Here is a 27285-nt window from a genome sequence, read left to right on the forward strand (position 1 = left end):
AGAGGGAGTGCAGTGAAGGTTCACCAGACTGATTCCTGGGATGGCAGGACTGTCGTATGAGGAGAGATTGGGTCGACTAGGCCTGTATTCACTAGAGTTTAGAAGAATGAGAGGGGATCTCATTGAAATGTATAAAATTCTGATAGGGCTAGACAGACTGGATGCAGGAGGATGTTTCCCCTGGCTGGGGGGTCTAGAACGAAGGGTCACAATCTCAGGATACGAGGTAGGACATTTAGGACTGAGATGAGAAGAAATGTCTTCACTCAGAGGGTGGTGAACCTGTGGAATTATCTACCACAGAAGGCTGTGGAGGCCAAGTCACTGAATATATTTAAGAAGGAGATAGATAGATTTCTAGTCACAAAAGGCATCAAAGGGTATGGGGAGAGAGCAGGAATATGGTATTGAGATAGAGGATCAGCCATGATCATGTTGAATGGGGCAGCAGGCTCGAAGGGCCGAATGGCCTACTCCTGCTCCTATTTTTTGTGTTACTTTTGAGGAAGACAGCACATTTTACAGCAAAAAGGAGGCTTTGCGGCTGTAAGGAGTGTAAACCAGCGGGTCAACCTAATTTATCCATTTACAGGAAACTTTGGTTTATCCGGAGGTTAACTGTCCGGAATGCTCGAGCCACCGGCAAAAATCAGGAGCCGTTTCGTTAGGTTTTTTTTCTTTTCGTTGCTTTTTTTTTCCCACCAGTCAGGCTCTGCAAGGTCTCGCTGAAGCTGTTGCTAAGCTACAGAGACGCTTGCAAGGTACGGCCGACTGTTTAGAAGCTAAGCAACAGGGTTTGTTGCCAGGTACGGAGCTCAAAATCTCCGTATGTTTCAACATTAGCACTGGCTTGTTCGGCAGTTTTGATGGGACGGCAACAGCTCGGTCCCGTCGGTGCCGGCTAGCACAAAGTTTCCTGTAATCAGTTTGTCGGTAAGTCGGATGGTTAGTACATTTGCTGCAAAAGGCAAGATATGGGCACAATTACCATAACGACTGCACATAACTACCAGGCAATCACTCGCACTGGGTTTTCATGCTGACATTTTACTGCATCTAGCCCATCCAAACTTAAACCTTGGATAGAGGCAATGAGGTGAAACCACTATCTTCCCAGTGGGACGCCGGATAGTTTGTGGCTCCGTTGATTGCATTTAGTGCTGCATGATTATAGTGGTAATAAAACACTGCAACAAACATGCAGTAGAAAAAAAAACATCATTTTATATTGCCTTCCAATGTCTCCTCCCCCGCCACCGCCCCATCCATGACCTGGATTTTAACGTCTCTTTTATCCACATGAATAAATGCACTGACCAATATTACTCTAGAATTTTCTTAAACGTTGCACATAACCTGTCGCACATTTGGAAGAAGAAACCATACTGAGTGACTAAGAAAACTACTAGGCACTTGGTCCAAGCGTTAAACAAAGCTTTAATCAACTGTTTCACAACATGGAGGTCCAGTTGTGTCCTTCACTAGTTCCTGTTAAGAATGTCCTGCGCAAGCTGGGCCCGTGCCCGAGTATTTATACTCTCCCTGGACAGCGCCACCCGCAGGCCGCTCAGTATTATTTCATACGTCTTTCTTTCATGAATAACTGATTCATGTCACTGAGATCTTCACCACTCTTAGCGGCCCAAAATACAGGAAACTTTCTGGTATCCGGCACTGACGGGACCGAGCTGGTGCCGTCCCATCAAAACTGCCGTAGAAACCAGCGCCAATGTTAAAACATACGGAGCTTCTGAGCTCCGTCTGAAGCAACAAACCCTGTTGCAGCTTCAAAACAGTCGGCGCAGCTTGCAAGCGTCTCTGTAGCTAAGCAACAGCTTCAGCTAGACGCTTGCAGAGCCTGACTGGAGAAAAAAAGCGACGAAAAATTAAAAAAACTTATCTGCACCGACTCCTGAATTTTGCCGGTGGATAGAGCTTTCGGTTAAACGAAAGTTTCTGTACTGCATGTACTGCTTCCTGTAGAAAACCAACGTCAACTGTTGTTGATATACCCATCAGGAAAAGATGAACAGGGTGGTTCTCTTTTCTCCTGAAAAGAGAAGGCTGAGGGGTGACCTAGTAGAGGTCTTTAAAATTCTGAAAGGTTTTGATAGATTAGACAAAGAGAGAGTGTTTCCACTTGTGGGGAAGAGCAAAACTAGAGGCCATCAATATAAGAGAGTCACCAGGAATTCAAAAGAAACTCCATTACCCAGAGAGTGGTGAGAATGTGGAACTCACTACCACAGGGAGTGGTTGAGGCAAACAGCAGAGATACATCAAGGGGAGGCTAGATAAGCATATGAGGGAGAAGGGAATAGAGGTAGCTGATAGAATTAGATAAGGGAGGTGCGAGTGGAGCATAAATACCAGCATGGTACACTTGAACCATTCTGGGAACAGAGTTCTAGCGAATCGAATAACTAGGGAGGCAGATAGGGCTTTAAACTAAATAAGTGGGGGGGGGGGGGGGGGGGGGGTGAGAGAGAGGGTCCCGGTAGAGAGAAATCTAGAATGCTAAAGAGAAAAGACAAGGAAGCAGTGCAGGAAAGTGATTGGGGTAAAGATAACCAGATTGTGTCAGGAAGGGACAGAGTGTACAAACAAAGGAGTGCACTAACAAATAGGGTCCGGGTAAGACAAATAGGGCCATAGTGCAAAAAAAGGTTAAGATGTCTAAAAATGTTAAGACGACAAATCTAAAGGCACTGTATCTGAATGCACAAAGCATTCGTAATAAGGTAGATGAATTAACAGCACAAATAGATGTAAACAGATACGATATAGTTGCGATTTCGGAGACATGGCTGCAGGGTGACCAAGGCTGGGAGCTGAATATCCAAGGATATTCGATATTTAGGAAGGACAGGCGAAAAGGAAAAGGAGGTGGGGTGGCCTTGTTAGCAAAGGATGAAATCAGAGCAAGAGTGAGAAAGGATATTGGCTCAAAAAATTAAGATGTAGAATCAGTCTGGGAGGAGCTAAGCACCATGGGGCAGAAAACATTGGTGGGAGTTGTCTATAGGCCTCCAAACAGTAGTGGTAATGTAGGGGACGGCATCAAACAGGAAATTAGAGATGCATGTAACAAGGGTACTACAGTAATCATGGGTGACTTTAATCTACATATAAATTGGCCAAACCAAATTAGCAATAATACTGTGGAGGATGAATTCCTGGAGTGTGTACGAGATGGTTTTTTGGACCAGTACGTTGAGGAGCCAACTAGGGAACAGGCTATCCTAGATTGGGTATTGTGCAATGAGAAGGGGTTAATTAATAATCTTTTTGTGCGGGGTCTTTTAGGGAAGAGTGACCATAACATGATAGAATTCTTCATTAAAATGGAAAGTGAAGAAGTCCAATCTGAAACTAGGGTCCTAAATCTAAACAAAGCAAACTACGATGGTATGAGGAGTTGGCCATGATAGATTGATTAATTAAAAGGCATGATGGTGGATAGGCAATGGCTAACATTTAAGGAACGAATGCATGAATTGCAACAGTTATACGTTCCTTTCTGGTGCAAAAACACAAAAGGAAAAGTGGCCCAACCATGGCTAACAAAAGAAATTAAGGATAGTATTAGATCCAAAGAGGAGTCATATAAAGTTGCCAGAGGATTGAGAGCAGTTTAGAGTTCAGCAAAAAAGGACCAAGAGATTGATTAAGAGGGGAAAAATAAAGTATGAGAGTAAACTTGCAAGGAACATAAAAGCGACGGTAAAAGCTTCTACAAGTATGTAAAAAGAAAAAAGATTAGTGAAGACAAATGTAGGTCCCTTAGTCAGAAATGGGAGAATTAATAATGGGGAACAAGGAAATGGCATGACAATTAAACAAATACTTTGGTCTGTCTTCATGGAAAAGGACACAAATAACTTCCCAGAAACGCTAGGGAACCAAGGGTCTAGTGAGAAGGAGGAATGAAAGGAAATTAGTTTTAGTAAAAAAAAGTGCGGGAAAAATTAATGGGACTGAAAGCTGATAAATCCCCAGGGCCTGATAACCTGCATCCCAGAGTACTAAAAGAGGTAGCCATGGAAATAGTGGATGCATTGGTTGTCATCTTCCAAAATTTTATAGATTATGGAACAGTTCCTACAGATTGGAGGGCGGCAAATGTAACCCCACTATTTAAAAAAGATGGGAGAGAAATCAGGGAACTACAGACCGGTTAGCCTAACATCAGTGGTAGGGAAAATGCTAGAGTCTATTATAAAGGATGTGATAACAGTACACTTAGAAAATATCAACGGGATTAGACAAAGTCAACATGGATTTATGAAAGGGAAATCGTGTTTGACAAACCTACTGGAGCTTTTTGAGGTTGTAACTGGTAGAATAGATAAGGGAGAACCAGTGGATGTGGTGTATTTGGATTTTCAGAAGGCCTTTGATAAAGTCCCACATAAGAGGTTAGTGTACAAAATTAAATCACATGGGATTGAGAGTAATATACTGGCATGGATTGAAAATTGGTGAACAGGCAGGAAGCAGAGAGTAGGAATAAATGGGTCTTTTTCGGGGTGGCAGGCGGTGACTAGTGGGGTACCACAGGGATCAGTGCTTGGGCCCCGGCTATTCACAATATATATCAATGATTTGGATGAGGGAACCAAATGTAATATTTTCAAGTTTGCTGACGACACGAAACTAGGTGGGATTGTGATTTGTGAGGAGGATGCAAAGAGGCTTCAAGGCGATTTAGACAAATTGAGTGAGTGGGCAAATACATGGCAGATGCAGTATAACGTGGATAAGTGTGAAGTTATCCACTTCGGTAGGAAAAACAGAAAGGCAGAGTATTATTTAAATGGTGATAGATTGGGAAATGCTGATGTACAAAGGGACCTGGATATCCTTGTATACCAGTCACTGAAAGCAAACATGCAGGTGCAGCAAGCAGTTAGGAAGGCAAATGGTATGTTGGCCTTCACTGCAAGAGGATTTGAGTACAGGAGCAAGGATGTCTTACTACAGTTGTACAGGGCCTTGGTGAGACCACACCTGGAGTACTGTGTGCAGTTTTGTTCTCCTTACCCAAGAAAGGATATACTTGCCATTGAGGGAGCACAACGAAGGTCCACCAGACTGATTCCTGGGATGGCAGGACTGTCATATGAGGAGAGATTGGGTCGACTAGGCCTGTATTCACTAGAGTTTAGAAGAATGAGAGGGGATCTCATTGAAACGTATAGAATTCTGACAGGGCTAGACAGACTGGATGCAGGGAGGATGTTTCCCCTGGCTGGGGGGGTCTAGAACAAGAGGGTCACAGTCTCAGAATACAGGGTAGGACATTTAGGACTGAGATGAGGAGAAATTTCTTCACTCAGAGGGTGGTGAACCTCTGGAATTCTCTACCACAGAACGCTGTGGAGGCCAAGTCACTGAATATATTTAAGAAGGAGATAGATAGATTTCTAGACACAAAAGGCATCAAGGGGTATGGGGAGAGCGCGGGAATATGGTATTGAGATAGAGGATCAGCCATGATCATATTGAATGGCGGAACAGGCTCGAAGGGCCGAATGGCCTACTCCTGCTCCTATTTTTCTATGTTTCTATGGACTGGTTGGGCCGAGTGGCCTGTTTCTAAGTTATATATTCTATGTAATTTTATATGTAACTGTGACGACCTAAACAAGACTCCTTCCAAATGGCAGGATCACTGATTTTAATTTGTGCTATAACAACAGAAAATGCTGGAAAAACTCAGCAGGTCAGGCAACATCCGTGGAGAGAAATTTGAGTTGACGTTTCGGGTTGGACCCTTCTTCAAAACTGGAAAGAAAAGAAACTGGATCGGAGGCAGGGCTGCGATCGGACAAAAGAATAAAAGAAGTAAAAGAGATTAGGAGCTAGACGAGATGGTAATAGGCTGGGATTAGGTGTAAAGTGTACTGGCAGGGCAAAAGATAGCTGTCAGGTGTGAGAGAGAAACAAAAGGAAAAGGGGGGGTGGGAAAGGAGTGGAACAATTACAAGAGAAAATGAAATGGGGGCCGAGCTTATGATCTGAAATTGTTGAACTCGATACTGAGTCCGGAAGGCTGCAGACTGCCTAATCGGAAGATGAGGTGCTGTTCCTCGAGTTTACGTTGAGCTTCCGTGGAACAATACAAGAGGCCAAGGACGGTGAGGTCCGAGTGGGAATGGAGCGGTGAATTAAAATGACAGGCGACCGGAAGCTCGGGGTCACCCTTACGGACTGAATGGAGGTGTTCCGCAAAGCGGTCACCCAATCTGCGTTTGGTCTCCCCAATGTAGAGGAGACCGCATCGTGAGCAGCGAATACAGTATACTAGATTGCGAGAAGTACAAGTAAATCGCTGTTTCACCTGGAAGGGGTGTTTGGGGCCCTGGGCAGTGGGAAGGGGGGAGGTATAGGGGCAGGTGTTACATCTCCTCCGCTTGCACGGGAAGGTGCTTTTGTGCTGTTGTCTCAGTATTACTGATGCTATCATTCTTACACACACAAACTTGTATATAGAAATTATTTATGACAATGGACAAATGCTTAATTCATTCATGACATTAATGTATTCATATAACATCTGTCAGCTATTTTAACACAAACATGACCTTATTTAACATAAACTAGATGCCGAGAGACTGTTACCTTTGGCTGGAGAGTGTAGAAATACGGGTCAGTCTCAGGATAAGGGGTCGACCATTTAGGACTGATGAGAAATTTCTTCACTCAGAAGATTGTAAATCTTTGGAATTCTCTACCCCAGAGGGCAGTGAATGCTCAGTCGTTGAATATATTTAAGACAGAGATCGATAGACTTTTGGGCACTAAGGGAATGAAAGGATATAGGGCTAGGGCAGGAAAGTGGAGTTGGTGTCGAAGTTCAACCATGAAAGAAAGACTTGCATTTATATGGCGCCTTTCACGACCGTTGGACGTCTCAAAGCGCTTTACAGCCAATGAAGTACTTTTGGAGTGTAATCACTGTTGTAATGTAGGAAACATGGCAACCAAACTGCGCATAGCAAGCTCCCACAAACAGCAATGTGATAATGACCAGATAATCTGTCTTTATGTTGATTGAGGGATAAATTTTGGCCAGGACACCAGAGATAACTCCTCTGCTCCTCTTCGAAATAGTGCCATGGGATCTTTTACATCCACCTGAGAGAGCAGACGAGGCCTCAGTGTAACGTCTCATCTGAAAGGTGGCACCTCCGACAGTGCAGCACTCTCTCAGTACTGCACTGGAGTGTCAATCTAGATTTTTGTGCTCAAATCCCTGGAGTGGGACTTGAACCCACAACCTTCTGACTCAAAGGCGAGGGTGCTACCCACTGAGCCACAGCTGACACTGACCATGATCTTACTGAATGGTGGAGCAGGCTCAAGGGGCCGTATGGCCAACTCCTGCTCCTATTTCTAATGCAGAATATCAGTGCTAAAATAGCAGATGGAGAAATGTCATAGAAACACATGTTCATCCACTATGATCTCCAACAGTACTTTCTAGCCCATAGAGCTTGGTCAAAAATAGAACTGTCAACTTTTGACCGTAGGTCGAGAATCAGACAGGTGGAGGTTAGTTGAAGACGAGGAAGGAGCAAGATCACAACTCTGCAGTGCTGTTGAAGAAAATTCATTTAAAAAAAAATCTAAAAAAAACTGATGCCTCCATATTATAAAGCAAGTGATAAAATTAAATTAAATTTTAAGAAACTGACTTTAGATTCACTTCACCCTTTCATGCACCCACACTTGACCACATTTCTGGAGCACAAAGCAACTAAAAGATTCCCTAGAGAATGAAAGCATTGAGGTATAGGATGAAAAGGTGAAGTTGTGATCAACGAAAAGTGGAACGGCCAGTTTGCCATAAAAGTCCGAAGATGCTTTATGTTTTAACCGAGCACTCCCTGTACAAACAAGTACACAAACAACTGATTATATACAGGTAGACTACCCTTTATCCGGACTTCCGAAAACCGAAACCCTCTAAAAACCGAAGGTTTTTTCGGTCAACGTAAGTCCAGCGTAAGTCATGCGCACGACCCCCCGCGGACCCCCGCCGGCCCCGACCCCCGCCGACTTACGCTGTCAGCGTAAGTCGTGCACACGACCCCCCGCCGACCCCGACCCCCGCCGACCCCGACCATAAGTCGGCAGGGGTCGGGGCCGGCGGGGGTCCGCGGGGGGGGGGGGGGGGGGTGGTCGGCGGGGGGGGGGTCGTGTGCACGACCCCCCGCCGACCCCTGCCGACCCACCTTCCGAAATCCGAAATTCTCCGAAAACCGAAACACGGCTGGTCCCGAGGTTTTCGGATAAAGGATAGTCTACCTGTATCAGCATAGTATAAGCAGGGAAATGTGGAGCTGGCATAAACAAAGAAACACTGCAATTAACTGGTTTCTCTCCAGTCAAGCTGTTCCAGTACACCTACCCGACAATGTGAAAAATTGCCCAGGTATGCCTTGTTCACAAAAAGCCGAACAAATCCAACCCAGCCAACCAATTACTGACCTATCGGCCTACTCCCAATAATCAGCAAAGGTGTTGTCAACATTGCTAATGAGTGACACTTGCTCACCGATGCTCAGTTTGAGTTCCGCCAGGACCACCCAGCTCCAGATCTCATTACAGCCTTGGTCCAAACATGGACAAAAGAGCTGAATTCCAGGGGTGAGGGGAGAGTGACTGCCCTTGACATCAGGCCTGCATTTGACTGAGCGTGGCATCAAGGAGCCCTAGTAAATTGAAGTCAATGGGAATCGGGGGAAAACTCTCCATTAGCTAGAGTCATGCCTAGCACAAAGGAAGATGGTTGTGGTTGTTGGAGGCCAATCATCTCAGCCCCAGGACATTACTTCAGGAGTTCCTCAGGGCAGAGTCATGGGGTCAACAATCTTCAGCTGCTTTATCAATGGTCTTCCCTCTATCATAAGGTCAGAAGTGGGGCTATTCGCTGATGATTGCAAAGGGTTAAGCTCCATTCACAATTCATCAGATAATGAAGCAGCCCGTGACTGTAAGTAGCAAGACCTGGATGACGTCAAGGCTAAGGCTGGTAAGTGGCAAGTAACAGTCACGTCACACAATTGCCAAGCAATGACCATCTCCAACAGGAGAAAGCCTAACCACCTCACCTGGTCAATGATATTACTATCGCCAAGTACCTCACCATCAATATCCTGGCGGTTACCACTGACCAGAAACTTAACTGGGCCAGCCACATAAATGCCATGGCTACTTGAGAAAGTCAGAAGCTGGGTGTTAGGTGAGTGGCTCACCTCCAGAGTCCCCAAAACCTCTCTACCACCTGCACGACACAAGTCAGAAGTGGAATGCTCTCCACTTGCCTGAACGTGTGCAGTTGCAACACTCAAGAAGTTTGACACCATACAGCCCAATTTGTCCACATCTCACCCATTGGCCTAAATGCACCGTGGGTATCTGCAGCATGCACTGCAGCAACTCACCAATGCTTCTTCAACATTATCTTCCAAACCCGCAACCTCCACCGCCTAGAAGGACAAGGGCAGCAGGTGCATGGGAACACCACCACCTCCCCAAGTTCCCCTCCAAATCACACACCATCCCGACTTGGACATATAATCGCCGTTCCTTCATCGTCACTGGGTCAAAATCCTGGAACTCCCTACCCAACACCATTGCAGGAGCAGCTTCACCTCACAGGCTGCAGCAGCTGAAGAAGACCCACCACCACTTTTTCGGGGCAACCAGGGTTGGACAATAAGTGCTGGCCTTGCCAGCCATACCCACAACCCGAGAATTGATAAAGATGGTATGCACATGGATCGAGAGATACCGAATACCACCATGTGCCACCACATGGAACAGTGTTCAAAGGTCAAATGTAGCATTTGCAACAGCACCAAAGCCAACAAACATGGAACCAGCGCAATACTTCTACCTTCATGCAGGGTTTTAATCTTTTGCACAATGTAGTCAACGAATTGTTCTAATTCAACTGGTTCAAAGTCAGGACATTTTCACCATTAACCACTGGATCAAAAATAGCTCGAGTCCAGAAAAGTAATTATATTATTTATTTTGTTTCCAGTGTGGTATACAGGTAGACTACCCTTTATCCAGACTTCCGAAAACCGAAACCCTCTAAAAACCGAAGGTTTTTTCGGTCAGCGCAAGTCGTGCGCACGACATGACCAGAGTGGCGCACGACTTACAGGCCTAGCCGGATAAGGGATAGTGTACCATCCTTTATCCACACATCCGAAACCAGAAAACCTCTGAAAGCCGAAAGTGGCGCAAAGCATGACCCGGCGCTGCCGATGCTTGACCCACGCAGGTGTTATGCTGCTCTGTGAGATATTTGCTGCTCTCTTAGATATTTGCTGCTATTTGCTGCTCTCTTAGATATTTGCTGGCTTTTAACAATTTGTGAAAATGCTAAAAAGAGCTGCAGATACCCCAATGGGTAACAATGAGAAGCAGAGAAGGAAGCGTCGCTCATTATCGATATCGCAGAAAGTGGAGTTATTGCAGAAGCTTGATCGTGGTGTGTCTGTGCGACATCTTACTGAAGAATATGGTGTGGGAAGTACCACCGTATATGACTTAAAGAAACAGAAAGACAAGTTGTTGAAATTTTACACTGACAGTGATGACCATAAACTAATGAAAATTAGAAAAACATTGCATAGGGCAAAAAATGAAGATCTTGACCGTATGCTGATTGAGTGGATTCGACAACGCAGAGGTGAACGTGTGCCACTGACTGGTTTGATGGTCATGAAGCAAGCTAGAATATACCATGAAGAACTGAACATTGAAGTTGAGTGTGAATATTCAGGTTGGCTGCATAAATTTAAGCAGCGTCATGGTATAAGATATCTGAAAATCTGTGGTGAAAAAGCTTCTGCTGATCATGAAGCAGCTGAAAATTACATAGATGAGTTTGCAAAAATAATATCGGATGAAAACCTCGGTCCTGAACAAATTTACAATGCTGATGAAACAGCTCTGTTCTGGCGCTACGTTCCTAGAAAAACATTAGCAACGGCTGATGAGAGTGCACCAGCAGGTTTTAAGGATGCTAAGGGCAGGTTGACTGTTCTTGGGTGTGCCAATGCTGCAGGCACACACAAGTTAAAGTTGGTAGTGATTGGAAAAAGCCAACATCCGAGATGTTTGAAAGGTGTATGCAATTTACCTGTGCATTATTATGCGAGCAGGAAAGCATGGGTAACCAGAGGAATATTTTCTCACTGGTTCAATAACCACTTCGTACCAGCGACACGAGCTCATTGCAGGCAAGTTGGACTGGAAGAAAACTGCAAAATTTTATTGTTCCTGGACAACTGCTCCGCACATCCCCCTCCTGAACTTCTTGTGAAAAGTTATGTTTTCGGCATTAACTTTCCCCCTAATGTGACATCTTTAATACAGCCTTGTGACCAAGGAATTTTACGCTCCATGAAGAGCAAGTATAAAGACGTTTTTTTGAACTCTATGCTTGATGCAATCAACAGAGGCGAAGGAATCCAAAGCTTCCTGAAAGAATTCAATGTTAAGGATGCCATTTATGCAGTTGCTAATGCTTGGAACGATGTTGACAAACCAACATTAACAAATGCTTGGCTCAGACTTTGGCCTTCAACGATGTTTCATGAAGATGGACCTGCAGATGACGAGTTTGAAGGATTTCCTGTCAGTCAGGAGAAGATGATGATATCAAACCTCCTTACTTACGCCAAAGGTTTATCATCCGAAAGTGTAAATACGTTAGAGGAAGCTGACATCGAAGAAGTGCTGAACATTGACAATGATGCACCTGTTGTGAATTCGTTGAGTGATGGGGAAATTGCTGAAATGGTGTTAAATAAAGACAAGCATGAGGACAGTAGTGATGATGATGATGACATTGTGACACAGGTGACAAAATCCCCATAGACGATATGGTGACAATGTGTGATCAGTTAATTGCTGGCCTTGAAAAACGTGCATTTATCAGTGAGCAAGAGATTATGCAAGTTTACTCAATTAAAGAGAGACTGCTTAGACAGAAACCAATGTTAATGAGACAGATGACACTGGAAGAAGTCTTTAAAAAGGCCGTCTGTCGTAGTCATGCTTCATCACTTGAGAATCCTGTTCCTGGCCCATCTTCAGATGTCCAACTCCAACCTGATGACAATGATGCCAACACTGATGTACCCTCTTCTCCAAGATCCTCAAGCCAGATGTAATGCTGCTTCATCACTTGAGAATCCTGTTCCTGGCCCATCTTCAGATGTCCAACTCCAACCTGATGACAATGATGACAACACTGATGTACCATCTTCTTCAAGATCCTCAAGCCAGATGTAATGTACCTTTATTGCATGTTTATGTACAGGTATTTAGCTTAGTTTGTACCTGTACATGTTTGAAGTTTTACTGAATGTTTTCCTTACAAATAAACTGTACAGTATTTATCCCTGTAACTACAGTATTTATAGTCGTTATTTTCAGATAAGGGATAGTGTATCCTTTATCCGCACTCCCGAAAACCGAATTACCTCTGAAAACCAAGTGTTTTCGCACACCTTCCGAAAACCGAAATTTTCCTAAAACCGAAACACAGCTGGTCCCGAGGTTTTCGGATAAAGGATAGTCTACCTGTAGTTTGTGCCTATGTAAAAATACTCAACAACCTGACATCATACTGCAAAAATGAATTTTAAAAGGTATCTCCTGCATCACGCATTTGCTTGTGTCACAATTATTTGTCGTGTTTGCTTAGCAACATCGAAGAATGAGAGGGGATCTCACTGAAACTTAGAAAATTCTAACAGGACTAGACAGACTAGATGCAAGAAGGATGTTCCCGATGGCCGGGGAGTCCAGAACCAGGGGTCACAGTCTAAGGATAAGGGGCCATGGTGTGGCGATGCCGGTGTTGGACTGGGGTGGACAAATGTAAGAAATCACACAACACCAGGTTATAGTCCAACAGCTTTATTTGAAATCACAAGCTTTCGGAGCACTGCTCCTTCGTCAGGTGAAGTGGAGAGATGCATAAAAACACAGCTTATATAGTCAGAGAATAATGTCAGATGTTTACAGGTAATCTTTCTAACTGCCATTTATCACACCTCGGCAGAGAGATAATCACAGCAATCAAAGGTGTAAATGGTGTCCAAACAGGTCAGTCAGGAAAACATTACATCAAAGAACAATGAGGTGGGGTCACAAGGGGTCAAATGTTGCAGATGCTGGGGTCTGTATGAAATACAAAAAAAGACAAAAAACATTTTTTTTGCTGGAAATCACAGCAGGTCCGGCCGCATCTGTGTGGAGAGAACAAGCCAACGACGACTCGAGTCTGGATGACCCTACGTCAGGTGGGGTTACATGTAGCGTGACATGAACCCAAGATCTCGGTTGAGGCCGTCCTCATGGGTGCGGAACTTGGCTATCAGTTTCTGCTCAACAATTTTGCGTTGTCGTGTGTCTCGAAGGCCGCCTTGGAGAATGCTTACCCGAAGATCGGAGGCTGAATGTCCAGAATTGGCTTGTTCTCGCAACACAGATGCGGCCGGACCTGCTGTGATTTCCAGCAAAGAAAATGTTTTTTGTCTGTTTTTTTGTTTTTCATACAGACCCCAGCATCTGCAACATTTGACCCCTTGTGACCCCACCTCATTGTTCTTTGATGTAATGTTTTCCTGACTGACCTGTTTGGACACCATTTACACCTTTGATTGCTGTGATTATCTCTCTGCCGAGGTGTAATAAATGCCAGTTAGAAAGATTACCTGTAAACATCTTACATTATTCTCTGACTATATAAGCTGTGTTTTTATGCATCTCTCCACTTCACCTGACGAAGGAGCAGCGCTCCGAAAGCTTGTGATTTCAAATAAAGCTGTTGGACTATAACCTGGTGTTGTGTGATTTCTTACATAAGGATAAGGGGTAAGCCATTTAGGACTGAGATGAGGAGGAATTTCTTCACCCAGAGAGTGGTGAACCTGTGGAGTTCTCTACCACAGAAGGCAGTGGAGGCCAATTCATTAAATATATTCAAGGAGTTAGATATATTTCTTAAGGCTAAAGGGATATGGGGAGAAAGCAGGGACAGGGTACTGAATTTGGATGATCAGCCATGATCTCATTAAATGGCAGAACAGGCTCGAGGGGCCGAATGGCCTACTCCTGCCCCTATCTTCTATATTTTTAATGCACGCAGACTGTGGCATTCCGACGGTTAACCTGGATTTTTAAACTTGCACAAAATAAAACTCTATTTTCCATTTGATGTCAAAAATCACGTTCCAGGGATTCAGATGCTATTGTAAACTGCGTGAGCATCAATGCCCCGTGCAGTGTCACAGGCAAGAACAGATACTCACCTTTGTGAATACACCATTTCAGCAAGGAATACCAGCAGGCGTCTGGGGTTTGCAACCCCTGTGCACGCATTATTTGTGGAACAAATTGAAGTACAAAAATGCAAGAGCTGCACTGCACAGCTCGCCTCAGTGTAAATCGGTCGATGCCAACTGCGCAGTGTTAACTCGAGTGTGAAGTAACACCTTTCACTACACTAAAGGCGCTATATCAATGTAAGCTGTTGTTGAAACACCATATAACTGCAGTCAAGCAGTGCAAAACTTACAAAAAATGCTGAACTTAAGTTTTGAATATTTTTAATATAAGCCGATGAGAAGTGGGACTTCCGTCGATATTAAAATGACACTGATGTTTGGGTGCTGACGAACAAAATTTGCCCGCGCGCGCATAGCCTCCTTCCCCCCCCCAGGCCAGAGAAAGAGTGCAGGCGCAGGCCAAGTGGCTCGGTACAGTAACTGGTCTTTAATACAATACCACCCTCGTCATTTTTGCACAACTGGAAATGTGGTTTACTTGCTAAACAACTGCGCTGTAAACGATAGCTCCGATGGACGGGTCACATTGTCCGCATGCCTGATACGAGACTCCCAAAACAAGTGCTCTACTCGGAGCTCCGACACGGCAAGAGAGCCCCAGGTGGGCAGAGGAAACGCTTCAAGGACACCCTCAAAGCCTCCTTAAAAAAGTGTAACATCCCCACCGACACCTGGGAATCCCTGGCCCAAGACCGCACAAAGTGGAGGAGAAGCATCTGGGAAGGCGCCGAACACCTCGAGTCTGCTCGCCGGGTGCAAACGGAAGCCAAGCGCAGGCAGCGCGCGTCAACCCAAGCACCCCACCCACCCGCCCCTTCAACCACCGTCTGCCCCACCTGTGACAGAGACTGTAGGTCCCGCAATGGGCTCATCAGTCACCTGAGAACTCATTTTTAGTGTGGAAGCAAGTCATCCTCGGTTCCTGAGGGACTGCCCAAGAAGAAACGACGATAGAATCATAGAAATTTACGGCACAGGAGGGGTCATTCGGCCCATCGAGTCTGTGCCGGCCGAAAAAAAGAGCTCTCCAGCCTAATCCCATTTACCAGCTCAGAGACGCGACAATACGCATTCTTACATGAAGGCACTGTGGCAAGAAATCAAGGCTTTCAATTTTGCACCCCCTTAAATAACGAGCAAGGCAAAAATAGAGCGTGTTTAACGTTTATTTTATACAGTCCTGCATGGAGACACCTCCTTAAAGCTTCAAAGCTACATTTTTCTCCCCCCACTATTGAACGTCAGCATTTAACCCTTCAAGTACTGAGTATTCTTTGCGGCTCGCACAGCTCGTGTACGTGCTATCTCCAATATGTTATCTGCAACAAATGTTTTGCCATAAAAAACCGACAATGGGAGCACAGTTAAGGGAATCATAGGATATTGCTCAATTTCACTTTTACTGTGGGAACAAAAAAATGTTAAACTTATCGTAGCTTTGTTTTAGTACAGAAATAATGCTACTTCTCAGTCACGTTCTGGACTTGCGGGAAAGTAAAGACATAGATCCTAGCAGCCTAGGTTTCTTAATTAAAATTTCTTTTGAAGCTGGAGAGCTGGTCATCTATTATTCTACTTTAATGTTCATGTACTGTCCCATATATTGTAAATTCAGTCACAGTTTTGGAATCTGCTGCAAGAATAAAATATAAAAATGTCTGATTCAGACCAGTCCAAAAAAAAAAATTCTTTGATTTCAAATCAATAGCGAATCAGGACTCCGATTACCCTTCTGTTCTGTTCTTTTCACAACTGAATGTGGTCATTTATCCCTCGTCCGCGTCGTCCCGTTAGCCCAGCTCTCGCTCCTACTCGTCGTCTGCCATGGCCTCCCGATCGACTCGCGTGTTCTCGTACAGGAACAGGAGCCGATCGACCTCGGCCGGGGCCAGCTGGTTTCGCTTGGCGCTCACCAGGTTCCCGGCCGCGCCGAACAGGCGCTCGGCGGGGATGCTGGTGGCGGGAATGCACCAGTACTTCCGCAGAAGTTTACTCAGGGTGGGGAACAAAGCCACGCGGTCGGACCACCAGGTGAGCGGGTCTTCGCCCAGCTCCAGCACCTTCTGCGACTTGAAGTTGTTCAGCTCTTCCACAACCTGGGCGTGCCACCCATCCTGTTCTTCGTCGGCGCTGCCCGCCTGCCCGAAGATCTCCGCCAGCATGAAGTTGATGCTCCCGGTGCTGTAGGGCTGCAGCGACACCATGCGCTTTTTTGGCGGCGGCTCTTCGAGGGCAAAGCTCCCCTCTGCCCCGACAAAGCCCTCCCTGCCCTTTTCCAAGAGGCCGGTGGCTTCCTCCAGGATCTTGCTCTCCACCTGCTTTAGCTGTGCGGCCGAAAGGAACGGGACTTTCTTGTACCTGGGATCAAGAAACGTCGCGGCGTGCAGGAAGAGCTCCAGCTCTGGGGATAGCTGGTAGACTTCGGACAGCTCTTTGGCGATGGTCTCTTTCACGGCACTGAGCACGTGCGAGTCCGAATCGTCCACTTTCAGCATGGAGTTCAGCAGGACGTGGAGGAGGGGTTTGACCGTGCTAATGATTGGGTACTTCAGTCTACCCATCATCTCGGCAGCTTGCTGAAACGGCTGCAGCAATTCCACCAGCCCTTCTATGGTGTTCCATTCACTGGCTTCCGGCATCAAATGGTAATTCATGCTGTCCTCAAAGAGCACAGCCGCAATCGCGGTTTGTTGCTCCCTCAGGCGCTGTAGCATGGACAGGGTGGTCCCCCAAGTACTACAATCACTGACCAGCTGGTGCGGCGCTAAATACTGCTGCTTCTGCTTCTCCCTCAACATGTAGGCCACCCGCGACGTCGCTTTGAAGTACTCGACCAGTTTATTGCACTTCAGAAGAAGGGTGCAGAGCTTCGGGAGCTGGAGCGCCCGGTTTATGCCCAGGTTGATAGCGTGACCGAAACACGGCATGTGCACTGGGAGATTCAGAAGGGAGCAGGCATTCACCACATTCTCGCTGCCGCTGCTGGTTGTGGCGCCCAACACATTTTTGCTGATCCCCCATTCTCTGAAGGACTCGACGAGCGCGTGAGCCAGGTTCTCGGTCGTATACTCGTCCGCCACTTCGAACGTGGCCAGACACTTGGACGTGAACTTCAGGCCGTTGGCGCTGCAGTCCGTGCCACCCAGGAAGTGGACAGTCAAAGACATGTAGCAGCGGTTTCGACCCTGCACCGCTGTCCAGAGGTCGGCGGTCACGCCGCACCACGCCGCCACAGCCAGCTCCTTCTCCACGGCAGCCCGGATAATGTGGTACCGCTCCGGGATGGCTTTGGTCGAGAAATACTTCCTGCTGGGGAGCTCAAACCTCGGGTCGGCCATTTTGAGGAGTTTTTTGAAAGTCGGCTCCTCGACCACAGAGACAGGGTAGAGCCCCTCGCAGATGAAGTTGGCGACCACAGACGTCAATTCTTGGTGCCGTTTGCTGTCTTGGCTGTAGCAGGTCTTGAGGATTGCATCTTGGATGCTCAGGTGCGCGCCTTCGGAGTCCGATTTCAAGAAGCTGGAAGCAAACGGCTCCCTCGCCTGCTCAGCGTTGCTCTTGACGACTTGGTAGAATTCACTGGGATGATTCTTCTCGAGGTGGTAGGCAAGGTTGGAGGTGTTTCCCGAATAAGCAATTTGAGCCTTGCAAATTCGGCAGTAGATTTTCTTCCACTGCAGTATGCATCCTTCAGCGTCAGTGTCAAACCCAAAGTACTTCCAAACTTTACTTTTTGCTCTTGGGTGACAGACCAGCTTCAGGTCAGAGGCAGAACCTTCGGGGGTCTTGTGCTCCATGGCTCCTCGGTCGCAATTCTACACATGGGGCCGTCATTCAGTTAGTGTCAACCTGCCAACCAAAGAGAAAAGAGACAATATGACATTCAAGTTTCTTTTTTTTTTGGAAGAAGTCACGCTATTTCAAGGATTTATAGACTGTGGTTGAACATTAATAACCTACCTGATCAATTCCTAAGTACAACACTGCAAAACGCGAAGGTGGAGCAACTCAAAAGGATGACTCACGAGCTGATGAGTTGACAAGCAAATTGGATTTGCTGAGCAAGCATGCCAACTGATGTGTTAAGACAGGCGTACAATGCAAAAACCTGAAATGTTTAATATATGGACAGGGTTGCATGCTGTTTACACACTGGCCGTTATTATCCGAGCCAGTTGCAAGATGCCAAGACTGTCACTGAGGATCTCTGCACTCAAAGCCTTTGCGTTTACCAAGTGTAAAGAATGCCTTGCCATCCCGACAACTACTCAAGAAGCAGCAGCGTTTCTGATCAAAATGTAAACACTTGCTCAACGGGCAGAAAAGACCGATTGTGGGTGAAAAGCCTGCTGATGTTCTCGGTCTAGGGTCACACAAAAACAGCAGTCACTTGGACACGAGAGACGGGGTAGTGGCCATTGTACCCTAATATGAACTCGATGTCTTGAAAAGAAAAGTGAAAATCTGGAGAGAAAAAATGTTATTAGCCCACTCCTCCAATAGCAACATACTTGCTTCGCACTGGAGCAGTAATTATTTGGGACAATTCAAGCAGAGCGCCACACAAGTGCCAGGCAATGACTATCTCCCACAAGCGAGGGTCTAACCACTGCCCCTTGACATTCAACGGCATTACCATCGCCGAATCCCCCACCATCAACATCCTGGGGGTCACCATTGACCAGAAGCTTAACTGGACCAGCCACATAAATACAGTGGCAACAAGAGCAGGTCAGAGGCTGGGTATTCTGCGGCGAGTGTCTCACCTCCTGACTCCCCAAAGCCTTTCCATCATCTACAAGGCACAAGTCAGGAGTGTGATGGAATACTCTCCACTTGCCTGGATGAGTGCAGCTCCAACAACACTCCAGAAGCTCGACACCATCCAGGACAAAGCAGCCCGCTTGATTGTCACCCCATCCACCACATCAAATATTCACTCCCTCCACCACCAGCGCACCATGGCTGCAGTGTGGACCATCTACAAGATGCACTGCAGCAACTCATCGAAGTTTCTTCAACAGTGACTGAACTCACTCACAACCACCCTGTGCAGCCTGGTGAAGTTGTTTCACTCTCTGGCCTAGAAATTGGCCTGAGGCGCCCAAGCGGCGCAAAGTTCGTCTGGGCGCTGGAATTTGCGGCGCGATCACCGCAAATTCAGTTGAAGTGCCCCTAGAGGGAGACGGGGCACGGCTCGAGGCGCTCCGCGTCCCTCTTAGGGCGCTGAAAGTGAATTTCGCAGCGCTACGTGCCGCAGCGTGTGCAGGCCTTCCTCCCACTGTTAAGGGGGAGGGGCCTGCAACAGCACGAGCCCCAATCGCGAGTGCCGGCAAAAGAGCCCGGCGCCAAGGAGAAGTGCCAGGCTCTCGGGAAACAGCTGGCAGTGCCGCGGGGGGGGGGGGGGGGGGGGAAACCAGGAGGCCGGGGACGGAGGCCGCCGAAAAAGCGGCCGCCCCGCACCCTGCGCCTCTGCCGGCACAGTAAGGCCCCGTGAACCGGGCGCAGGTAGCGAACAGCGCAACTGCGGCGTTCGCTACCAAATATCGCGAACGGGGCGCTGCGCACACCGATGACGTCATCGGTGGCGGCGCAGCGCAAATATCTAACGCCACCATTAGCGCCCCTGCTGAATATTACGGGAGGCGCAGCCAGTGGCGCTACAGCCACTGACTGCCTCTTTAGGCGCTAACAGGTGGCGCTACTCACCCAATTTTTCCCCCTCTGTCTTGTACGGGCATCTTCCACAGCAACTGAGCTAGGTAGCAGCCCCATGTGAAAAAGTTGCACACTACAACTTTAACACAAGCAGTTGTTTAAATGCAGAGCTGGTCCTGGAGATGCGGCGCCACAATATAAACAAGGTGATTTCTACAACTACGGAAGCTGCATTCGGGATTGCAGCAAGTGCGGCATTAGTGACGCCAGCTTTGTGTGTCTGAGCTCGATAAATGTACTGCTTCAACAAAGAGAAACAAATAGCAAGTCGTACAGTTAATGGCACAGTCAGTGCCATAATAGTGCAGCACTTTGACGTTTACGTAGAATTACATGGAATATACAGCACAGAGACAGGCCATTCGGCCCAACTTGTCTGTGCTGATGTTTCCACTTCACGCGAGCCTCCTGCCATTCCATCTACCTCATCTCAGCCTTTCAGCATACCTTTCTATCCCTTTCTCTCTCATGTATTCGTCTAATTTCCTTTTGAAAGCATCGAAGCTATTTGCTTCAACCACTTCCTGTGGTTGCGAGTTCCACATTCCAACCAGTCTCAGGAGTTAACCCTTCAGGTGGTGTTTGAAAAGATCCATTTACAAAACCAACAACTATTACGGCAGAAGCTTCCAATATCCATTTACTCATTTTAAGTTGGAAGCAGCGAGTTCTGATGATGAATTGGTGGAAGTGGTTGGAAGGTGCTGCTGGGTCTAACTGTCCAGGGAAGGTGCATCACCACAACGGTGGAAAAGGTGAGCCAGTTAAAGCATTCTGGATAAATGACAGTATCTCAGCAGCTATTAATTCTGCTCTCTCACACTGACCAGTCCTTACAAGTAGTTTTCTCCGAGGGAGAAAAAAAGCAGAAACAAGCCAAACAATTTTCCAGTTCTTGGGTCACTCCCATAGCTCAGTGGCGACCAAGTCATACAGACCAGGTGGATTCCAAGTTCAATCTCAGTCTGAGATCTTCGCTGATCTCATACTGAGCTGATCCCTACAAGCGGTCTGAGCAACGTCCCTGGGCTAGCTGGGGAGAGGGGGCAATTCAGCCAGAGTTCCTGGTCCAGATCGTGACCTGGGTGACCTCTGCTAGAAACGACAAGCGTACGGACGTCTGGCGAGGACAGATTTAGGCTTGGCTGTGATACATTCCATTTGAGATTAGTCCATCAATATTCACTGCCCTAATTGAGACATGAAAGTCAGCCAATTGGGCAAGCTACAAGAGGGCAGCTGGCATCTGTCGAATTGTAACCCAGCACAAGTCAGCGTATTCAGGAGATGACAGAGGAAAATCAGCGAATATAGGAACAGGAGTAGGCCATTTAGCCCCTCGATTGACCTAGCATCAACTGCCGTTTGTGAAAGAGTTCCAAACTTCTACCGCCCTTTGCATGTAAAAATAGTGAGAGGGAAACCAGGGAATTATAGACCAGTTAGATCTGTTGTCAGGAAATTGCTAGAGTCTATAATTAAGGAAAAGTTGACTGAATACCTCAAAAATTTCAGTTGATCAGAGAGAGCCAGCATGAATGTGAAAGGTAGGTCATGCCTGACAAACCTGACTGCATTTTTTGAAGAGGTAACTAAAGTAAAGTAGTGGAGAGGGGAATGTCTATGGATGTTATTTATATGGACTTCCAGAAGGCATTTGATAAAGTCCTATATAAGAGACTGTTAACTAAGAAGTCCAAGGAATTGAGAGCAAATTATTGACTTGGTTGGGAAATTGGCTGAGCGGCAGGAGACAGGCAGTAGGGATAATGGGCAGGTACTCAAATAGGCAGGAGGTGACTAGTGGTGTACCGTAGGGATCTGTGTTGGGGCCTCAACTATTCACAGTATTTATAACGACTTTGATGATGGCATAGAAAGTCATATCCAAATTTACCGATGACACAAAGATAGGCGGCAGTGTAGGTGGAAGCATAAAGTTACACAGGGATATCGACAGATTAAATGAAAGGGCAAAACTGTAGCAAATGGATTTCAATGTAGGCAAATGTGAGGTCATCCACTTTGGACCTAGAAAGGATCGAACAAGGTACTTTCTAAATGGTGAAAGGCTAAAAACAGTGGAGGTCCAAAGAGACTTGGGGGGTCCAAGTACATAGATCATTAAAATGTCATGAACAGGTACAGACAATAATCAAAAAGGCTAATGGAATGCTGGCCTTTATATCTCGAGGACTAGAATACAACGGGGTAGAAGTTATGCTACAGCTGTACAAAGCCCTGGTTAGACCACACCTGGAGCACTGTGAGCAGTTCTGGGCACCACACCTTAGGAAGGATATATTGGCCTTGGAGGGAGTGCAACGTAGGTTTACCAGAATGATACCCAGACTTCAAGGGTTGAGTTAGGAGGAGAGATTACACAAATTAGGGTTGTATTCCCTGGAACTTAGAAGGTTAAGGGGTGATCTGATCGAAGTTTTCAAGATGTCAAGGGGAACAGATAGGGTAGATAAAGAGATACTATTTCTGCTGGTTGGGGATTCTAGGACTGGGGGGAATAGTGTAAAAATTAGAGCCAGACCTTTCAGGAGTGAAATTAGGAAACACTTCTACACACAAAGGGTGGTAGAAGTTTGGAACTCTCTTCCGCAAATGTCAATTGGTGCTGGATCAATTGTTAATTTTAAATCGGAGATTGATAGCTTTCTGTTAACCAAAGGTATTAAGGGATATGGGCCAAGGTCAGGTATATGGAGTTAGGTCGCAGATCAGCCATGATCGCATTGAGTGGCGGAGCAGGCTCGAGGGGCTGAATGGCCTACTCTTGTTCCTATGTAGAAGTGTTTCTTAACTTCACTTCTGAAAGGTCTGGCGCTAATTTCTAGGCTACGTCCCCTAGTCCTAGATTCCCCAACCAGCGGAAATAGTTGTTCCCCTTAATAGCTTGAAAATTAGCACTTTAGTAATTAGTACAGTAATTTAGCACTTGGAGTCCAGGTATCATTCTGATAAATCTACGTTGCACTCTCTCCAAGGCTCCAGGTGTGGTCTAACCAGGGCTTTGTACAGGGGCAGCAAACAATTTGTATTTATATAGCACCTTTAAAGTAATAAAACGTCCCAAAGCGTGCAGGAGTGCTATAAAACAAAATTTGACACGGAGCCACAAGAAATTAGGGCAGATGACCAAAAGCTTGGTCAAAGAGGTAAGTTTTAAGGAGCGTATTAAAGGAGGAGAAAGAGAGGCGGAGAGGTTTAGGGAGGGAGTTCCAGCACTTAGGGCCCTCGGCAGCTGAAGGCACGGCCACCGATGGTTGAGCGATTATAATCAGGGATGCTCACGAGGGCAGAATTTGAGGAGTGCAGATATCTCAGGGGGGGGTGGTTGTGGGGCTGAAGGAGATTGCAGAGATAGGGAGGGGCGAGGCCCTTGAGCGATTTGTAAACAAGGATGAGAACTTTGAAATTGAGGCGTTGCTTAACCGGGAGCCAATGGAGGTCAGCGAGCACGGGGGGTGGGGGGGGTGATGGGTGAATGGGACTTGGTGCGGTCTTCATTATGCCTCAGATAAAGGCCAGCATTCCATTAGACTTATTAATGGGCCAGAAATTCGGGCCCCCACGGGTGAGTACGCGCTGGGTACTCACGCGTAGGGCCAACGAAAGTGCCGGTTTTGTGCATGCGCTGCGCTGGAAACCGGAACTTCCGTTCCCTTGAAGGGGTTCACAGGTCTAACGCGTGCGCCGGAGAGGCAGCGCGTAGACCTTGAACTTCCGTTTTTTTTGCAGCTTTCTCCAGGAGGGTAAGTCTCCAGCAGCTGCGTGTTTAAAAAGCAGGCGCAAGGCCTGCTTTTAACAAGGTAAGTGGTGAATTAAGTACAGTATAATTAAAACATTTTTTCCACAGGTTTATTATTTTTATAAATACTTCAAAGAAAGGTAAGTTTATTTTTAGCCCCGTTAAAAACTAATTAATTTTTTCAAAAATTTAAATTATTGTTTAAAATAGTTATTTATGTAATTTATAGTTATTTTAAAAATGCGATTAAAAAAAAAATTATTTGAAGTTTTAGTTAAGATTTTGGGGCCGATCTCTATTCATAGATTTGACAGAATTTGTGTCAAATTTATGAATGGAAATTCCCTGCTACGATTGGCTCTCCATGGCCCACATGATCCCAGGGGACGCTTCGAACTAACTGCGCCCCCGGGATACGCGAGCACTGCGCGCCAGCAGCTGGAGGAGGCCCAGGATCGGAATCCCACGCGGGCCCACAGCACAACAGCAGGCGCGCTATATAAGTGCAGGTCGGGGGCTTGCACCCGCGGGAAGCCTCCGACCCGAATTTCTGGGCCAATGATTTTTTTTGTACCTGTCCATGACAGAAAAAAGTTAAAAGGAGAGTTCACGGTAATTCATGGTGACCATTCAACTATGTGTCCCCGATGCTAAGCCTGAGCATTTTTTCCACATTATGCAGAGTTATGACACTCTTGCTTGCAATCCCCTTCAGTAAATCTTGATGTCTCTGCTTAATGCACTTAGCAAACTGATGGACCAGAAATGTAATTTGTCATTTCAATTTTAACTGTCCACACGCCATTTAACATCAGATTAGTTGCAGGAATATAGTTTAGATTACTGCAGTGCTGACCTTTGAGTAACACACAAAATTGACTTATTGGCATTGGTCTGCATGAAAGATTAAAAAGCAAGGGCGAATACCTGAACTCCAGGACTGTATTGCACTGTGGTATTAATGCAACTCACAGGGCCCTTTCCAGAGAGAGATCATCGGGAGCAGCAACAACAACAACAACTTGTATTTATATAGCGCCTTTAATGTCGTAAAATGTCCCAAGGCGCTGCACAGTATTATAAAACAAAACTTGACACCGAGTCACATAAGGAGAAATTAGGGCAGGAAGAGGTAGGTTTTAAGGTGTGTCTTAAAGGAGGAAAGCGAGGCGGAGAGGTTTTGGGAGGGGATTCCAGAGTTTAGGGCCTCGGCAGCTGAAGGCACGGCCACCAATGGTGGAGCGATTAAAATCAGGGATGCTCAAGAGGTCAGAATTGGAGGAGCGTAGAGATCTCGGTTGGGGGGGGGGGGGGGGGGCCGCGCCCGGTTGTGCGGCTGAAGGAGATTAGAGATAGGGAGGGGTGAGGCCATGGAGGGATGAGAACAAGGATGAGAATTTTAAAATCAAGGCGTTGCTTAACTGTGAGCCAATGTAGGTAGCGATACAGATAAAGGTGTCTTGTCATCATGGAGCTTCTTAGAGTCTCTTTCATAAAATTTCCCCGCCATAAAGTAATACACATTGCACTGCATCGTAATATATCCTGTGCAGTCACTGGAGGCAAGAGTTAGTATCCTCTATAGTATATTTCACTCATGTAAAATTCCTTTATGCAGTAATTTAACACAAGCCGTTAATCAGTTTATAATAAACCACTGTGTTAAAATAATACAAGAAGCAATTTTACACAGCCACGTTAATCAGAGTGCTACCAGAGGAAATTCTATCCAGAAGTTGATTTAATACTGGTTGTATTCACGAAATGATCCACACATTGAGTCAAGGCCAATTGTAATGTTCAAGTGACGTGTGATTCGCTGCCAAGGGACAATAGGACCAGGACATGGAAACGCAAGTCAATCCCCATATTTGTTTTACAATTCATTCATGGGATGTGGGCGTCGCTGGCAAGGCCAGCATTGATTGCCCATCCCTAACTGCCCTCGAGAAGGTGGTGGTGAGCCGCCTTCTTGAACCGCTGCAGTCCTTGTGGTGAAGGTACTCCCACAGTGCTGTTAGGGAGGGAGTTCCAGGATATTAACCCAGCGGCGAGGAAGGAACGGTGATATATTTCCAAGTTAGGATGGTGTGTGACTTGAAGGGGAACTTGAAGGTGGTGGTGTTCCCATGCGCCTGCTGTCCTTGTCCTTCTAGGTGGAAGTGGTTGCGGGTTTGGGAGGGGCTGTCGAAGAAGCCATTTTAAAGTCATTCATTCTGTCCTTATTTCAATATAATACTTTTGATTATTTATAGCTAAATAGCAAAACTTGCAGCAATTTGGGAGGAAGAGCAGCAGAGTTGGTTGGAGCACAGGGGTGCAGGTGGAGGAGCTGGGAAATGTGAGACAAAGCTACAATAGCCTTGCTGGAAGCACAGCGCAGCAAGTTTGCACAGGAAGCTTCAATTCATTCCAAGTGAAAGCTGGCAGTGCTATATTTTTTAATTCCCTACTGACCGACTAAGGGAATTAAAGGATATGGGGATAGCGCAGGGAGGTGAAGTTGAGGCAGAACATCAGCCATTGAATGGCAGAGCAGGCTCGAAGGGCCGAATAGCCTACTCCTGCTCCTGTTTCTTGTGTTCTCATTATGTGTAAATATGGACCATCGGAAATTAGAATGGAAATAGCTAATGCAGAAGCGTGACAACAGAAATGAGTTTGTAGGCAAGTGCGTGCATGCAGATAAATTTTTTTAATAATTTGTAGATTGGTTGCAATACATTATAAAGAAAAAGAGTCAGTTAACTCAATACATTTTGTGTGGAACATTCTTAGTTCACTGTCTCAAGTAGTTCCCAGCACTGCCACACCCAGAGACAGGTCTGTAACCGGCAGTGCTTCACCCTATAGTGTTACATAGTTCAGAAAGACAAAATCTCTAAACATAAAATAAAAAATCTACTTCTGGGTGTTATTCGTGATTCAAGTGAGCGCGGTACACAAAACTTCACACACACACACCCCGATCATTACAATTACTGCACTCCTAGTGACAAAACCGATCAGTAACATTGCAAGGGACGAGTACACCAGAGACTATTTATATCGTGAAAAACTGGGCAATGTCAACTGCAAAAACACATTCACTACAGAAGAAATTCGTATTTAACAACTGAAAAATATTCTTAAGACAGATTTCTAAACACGTTGTGAACCTCTCTTGCAAGGCTGCTGAAGCCATCTTTACAACATGTAAAATGCAGCAACAGCAGTTAAGATGTCGGCCATTTTCCCCACAGATATTTGCAGTTAGTTTTGCCACACCATAACGTAGTGAATAAGAACAAAGTCTGCAGAGACAGGAGGCCATTAGGCCCACCAAGGCTCTTCCATTGATATATTATCCAATCATGTATTTTACATAGAATTACACTGAATGTACAGAACAGAAGCAGGCCATTGGGCCCAGCTGGT

At 46.1% G+C, this 27285-nt stretch overlaps 2 protein-coding genes across 4 annotated transcripts in view; both read right to left on the minus strand.

The window, feature by feature from the left end:
- Positions 1–27285, minus strand: part of dhrsx (dehydrogenase/reductase (SDR family) X-linked) — a 292526-nt gene that overhangs the window by 257991 nt on the left and 7250 nt on the right. The window contains exon 3 of the mRNA XM_085998312.1: positions 18348–18370. Coding sequence (XP_085854438.1) covers positions 18348–18370 — 23 coding nt within the window. The remainder of the gene's footprint in view (positions 1–18347; positions 18371–27285) is intronic.
- The window catches only part of LOC147112101 (E3 SUMO-protein ligase ZBED1-like), a 77857-nt gene continuing 66107 nt past the window's right edge, over positions 15536–27285 (minus strand). For all 3 annotated transcript variants that reach the window (XM_085999614.1, XM_085999613.1, XM_085999615.1), the window contains exon 2: positions 15536–18236. In XM_085999614.1, the coding sequence (XP_085855740.1) occupies positions 16196–18184 (1989 nt within the window). In that variant the 5' untranslated portion in view covers positions 18185–18236 and the 3' untranslated portion in view covers positions 15536–16195. The remainder of the gene's footprint in view (positions 18237–27285) is intronic.

The sequence above is a fragment of the Somniosus microcephalus genome, chromosome 10, assembly GCF_052327205.1.
Source record: "Somniosus microcephalus isolate GS21.2 chromosome 10, FLI_Smic_1.0, whole genome shotgun sequence".
NCBI lineage: Eukaryota > Metazoa > Chordata > Chondrichthyes > Squaliformes > Somniosidae > Somniosus > Somniosus microcephalus.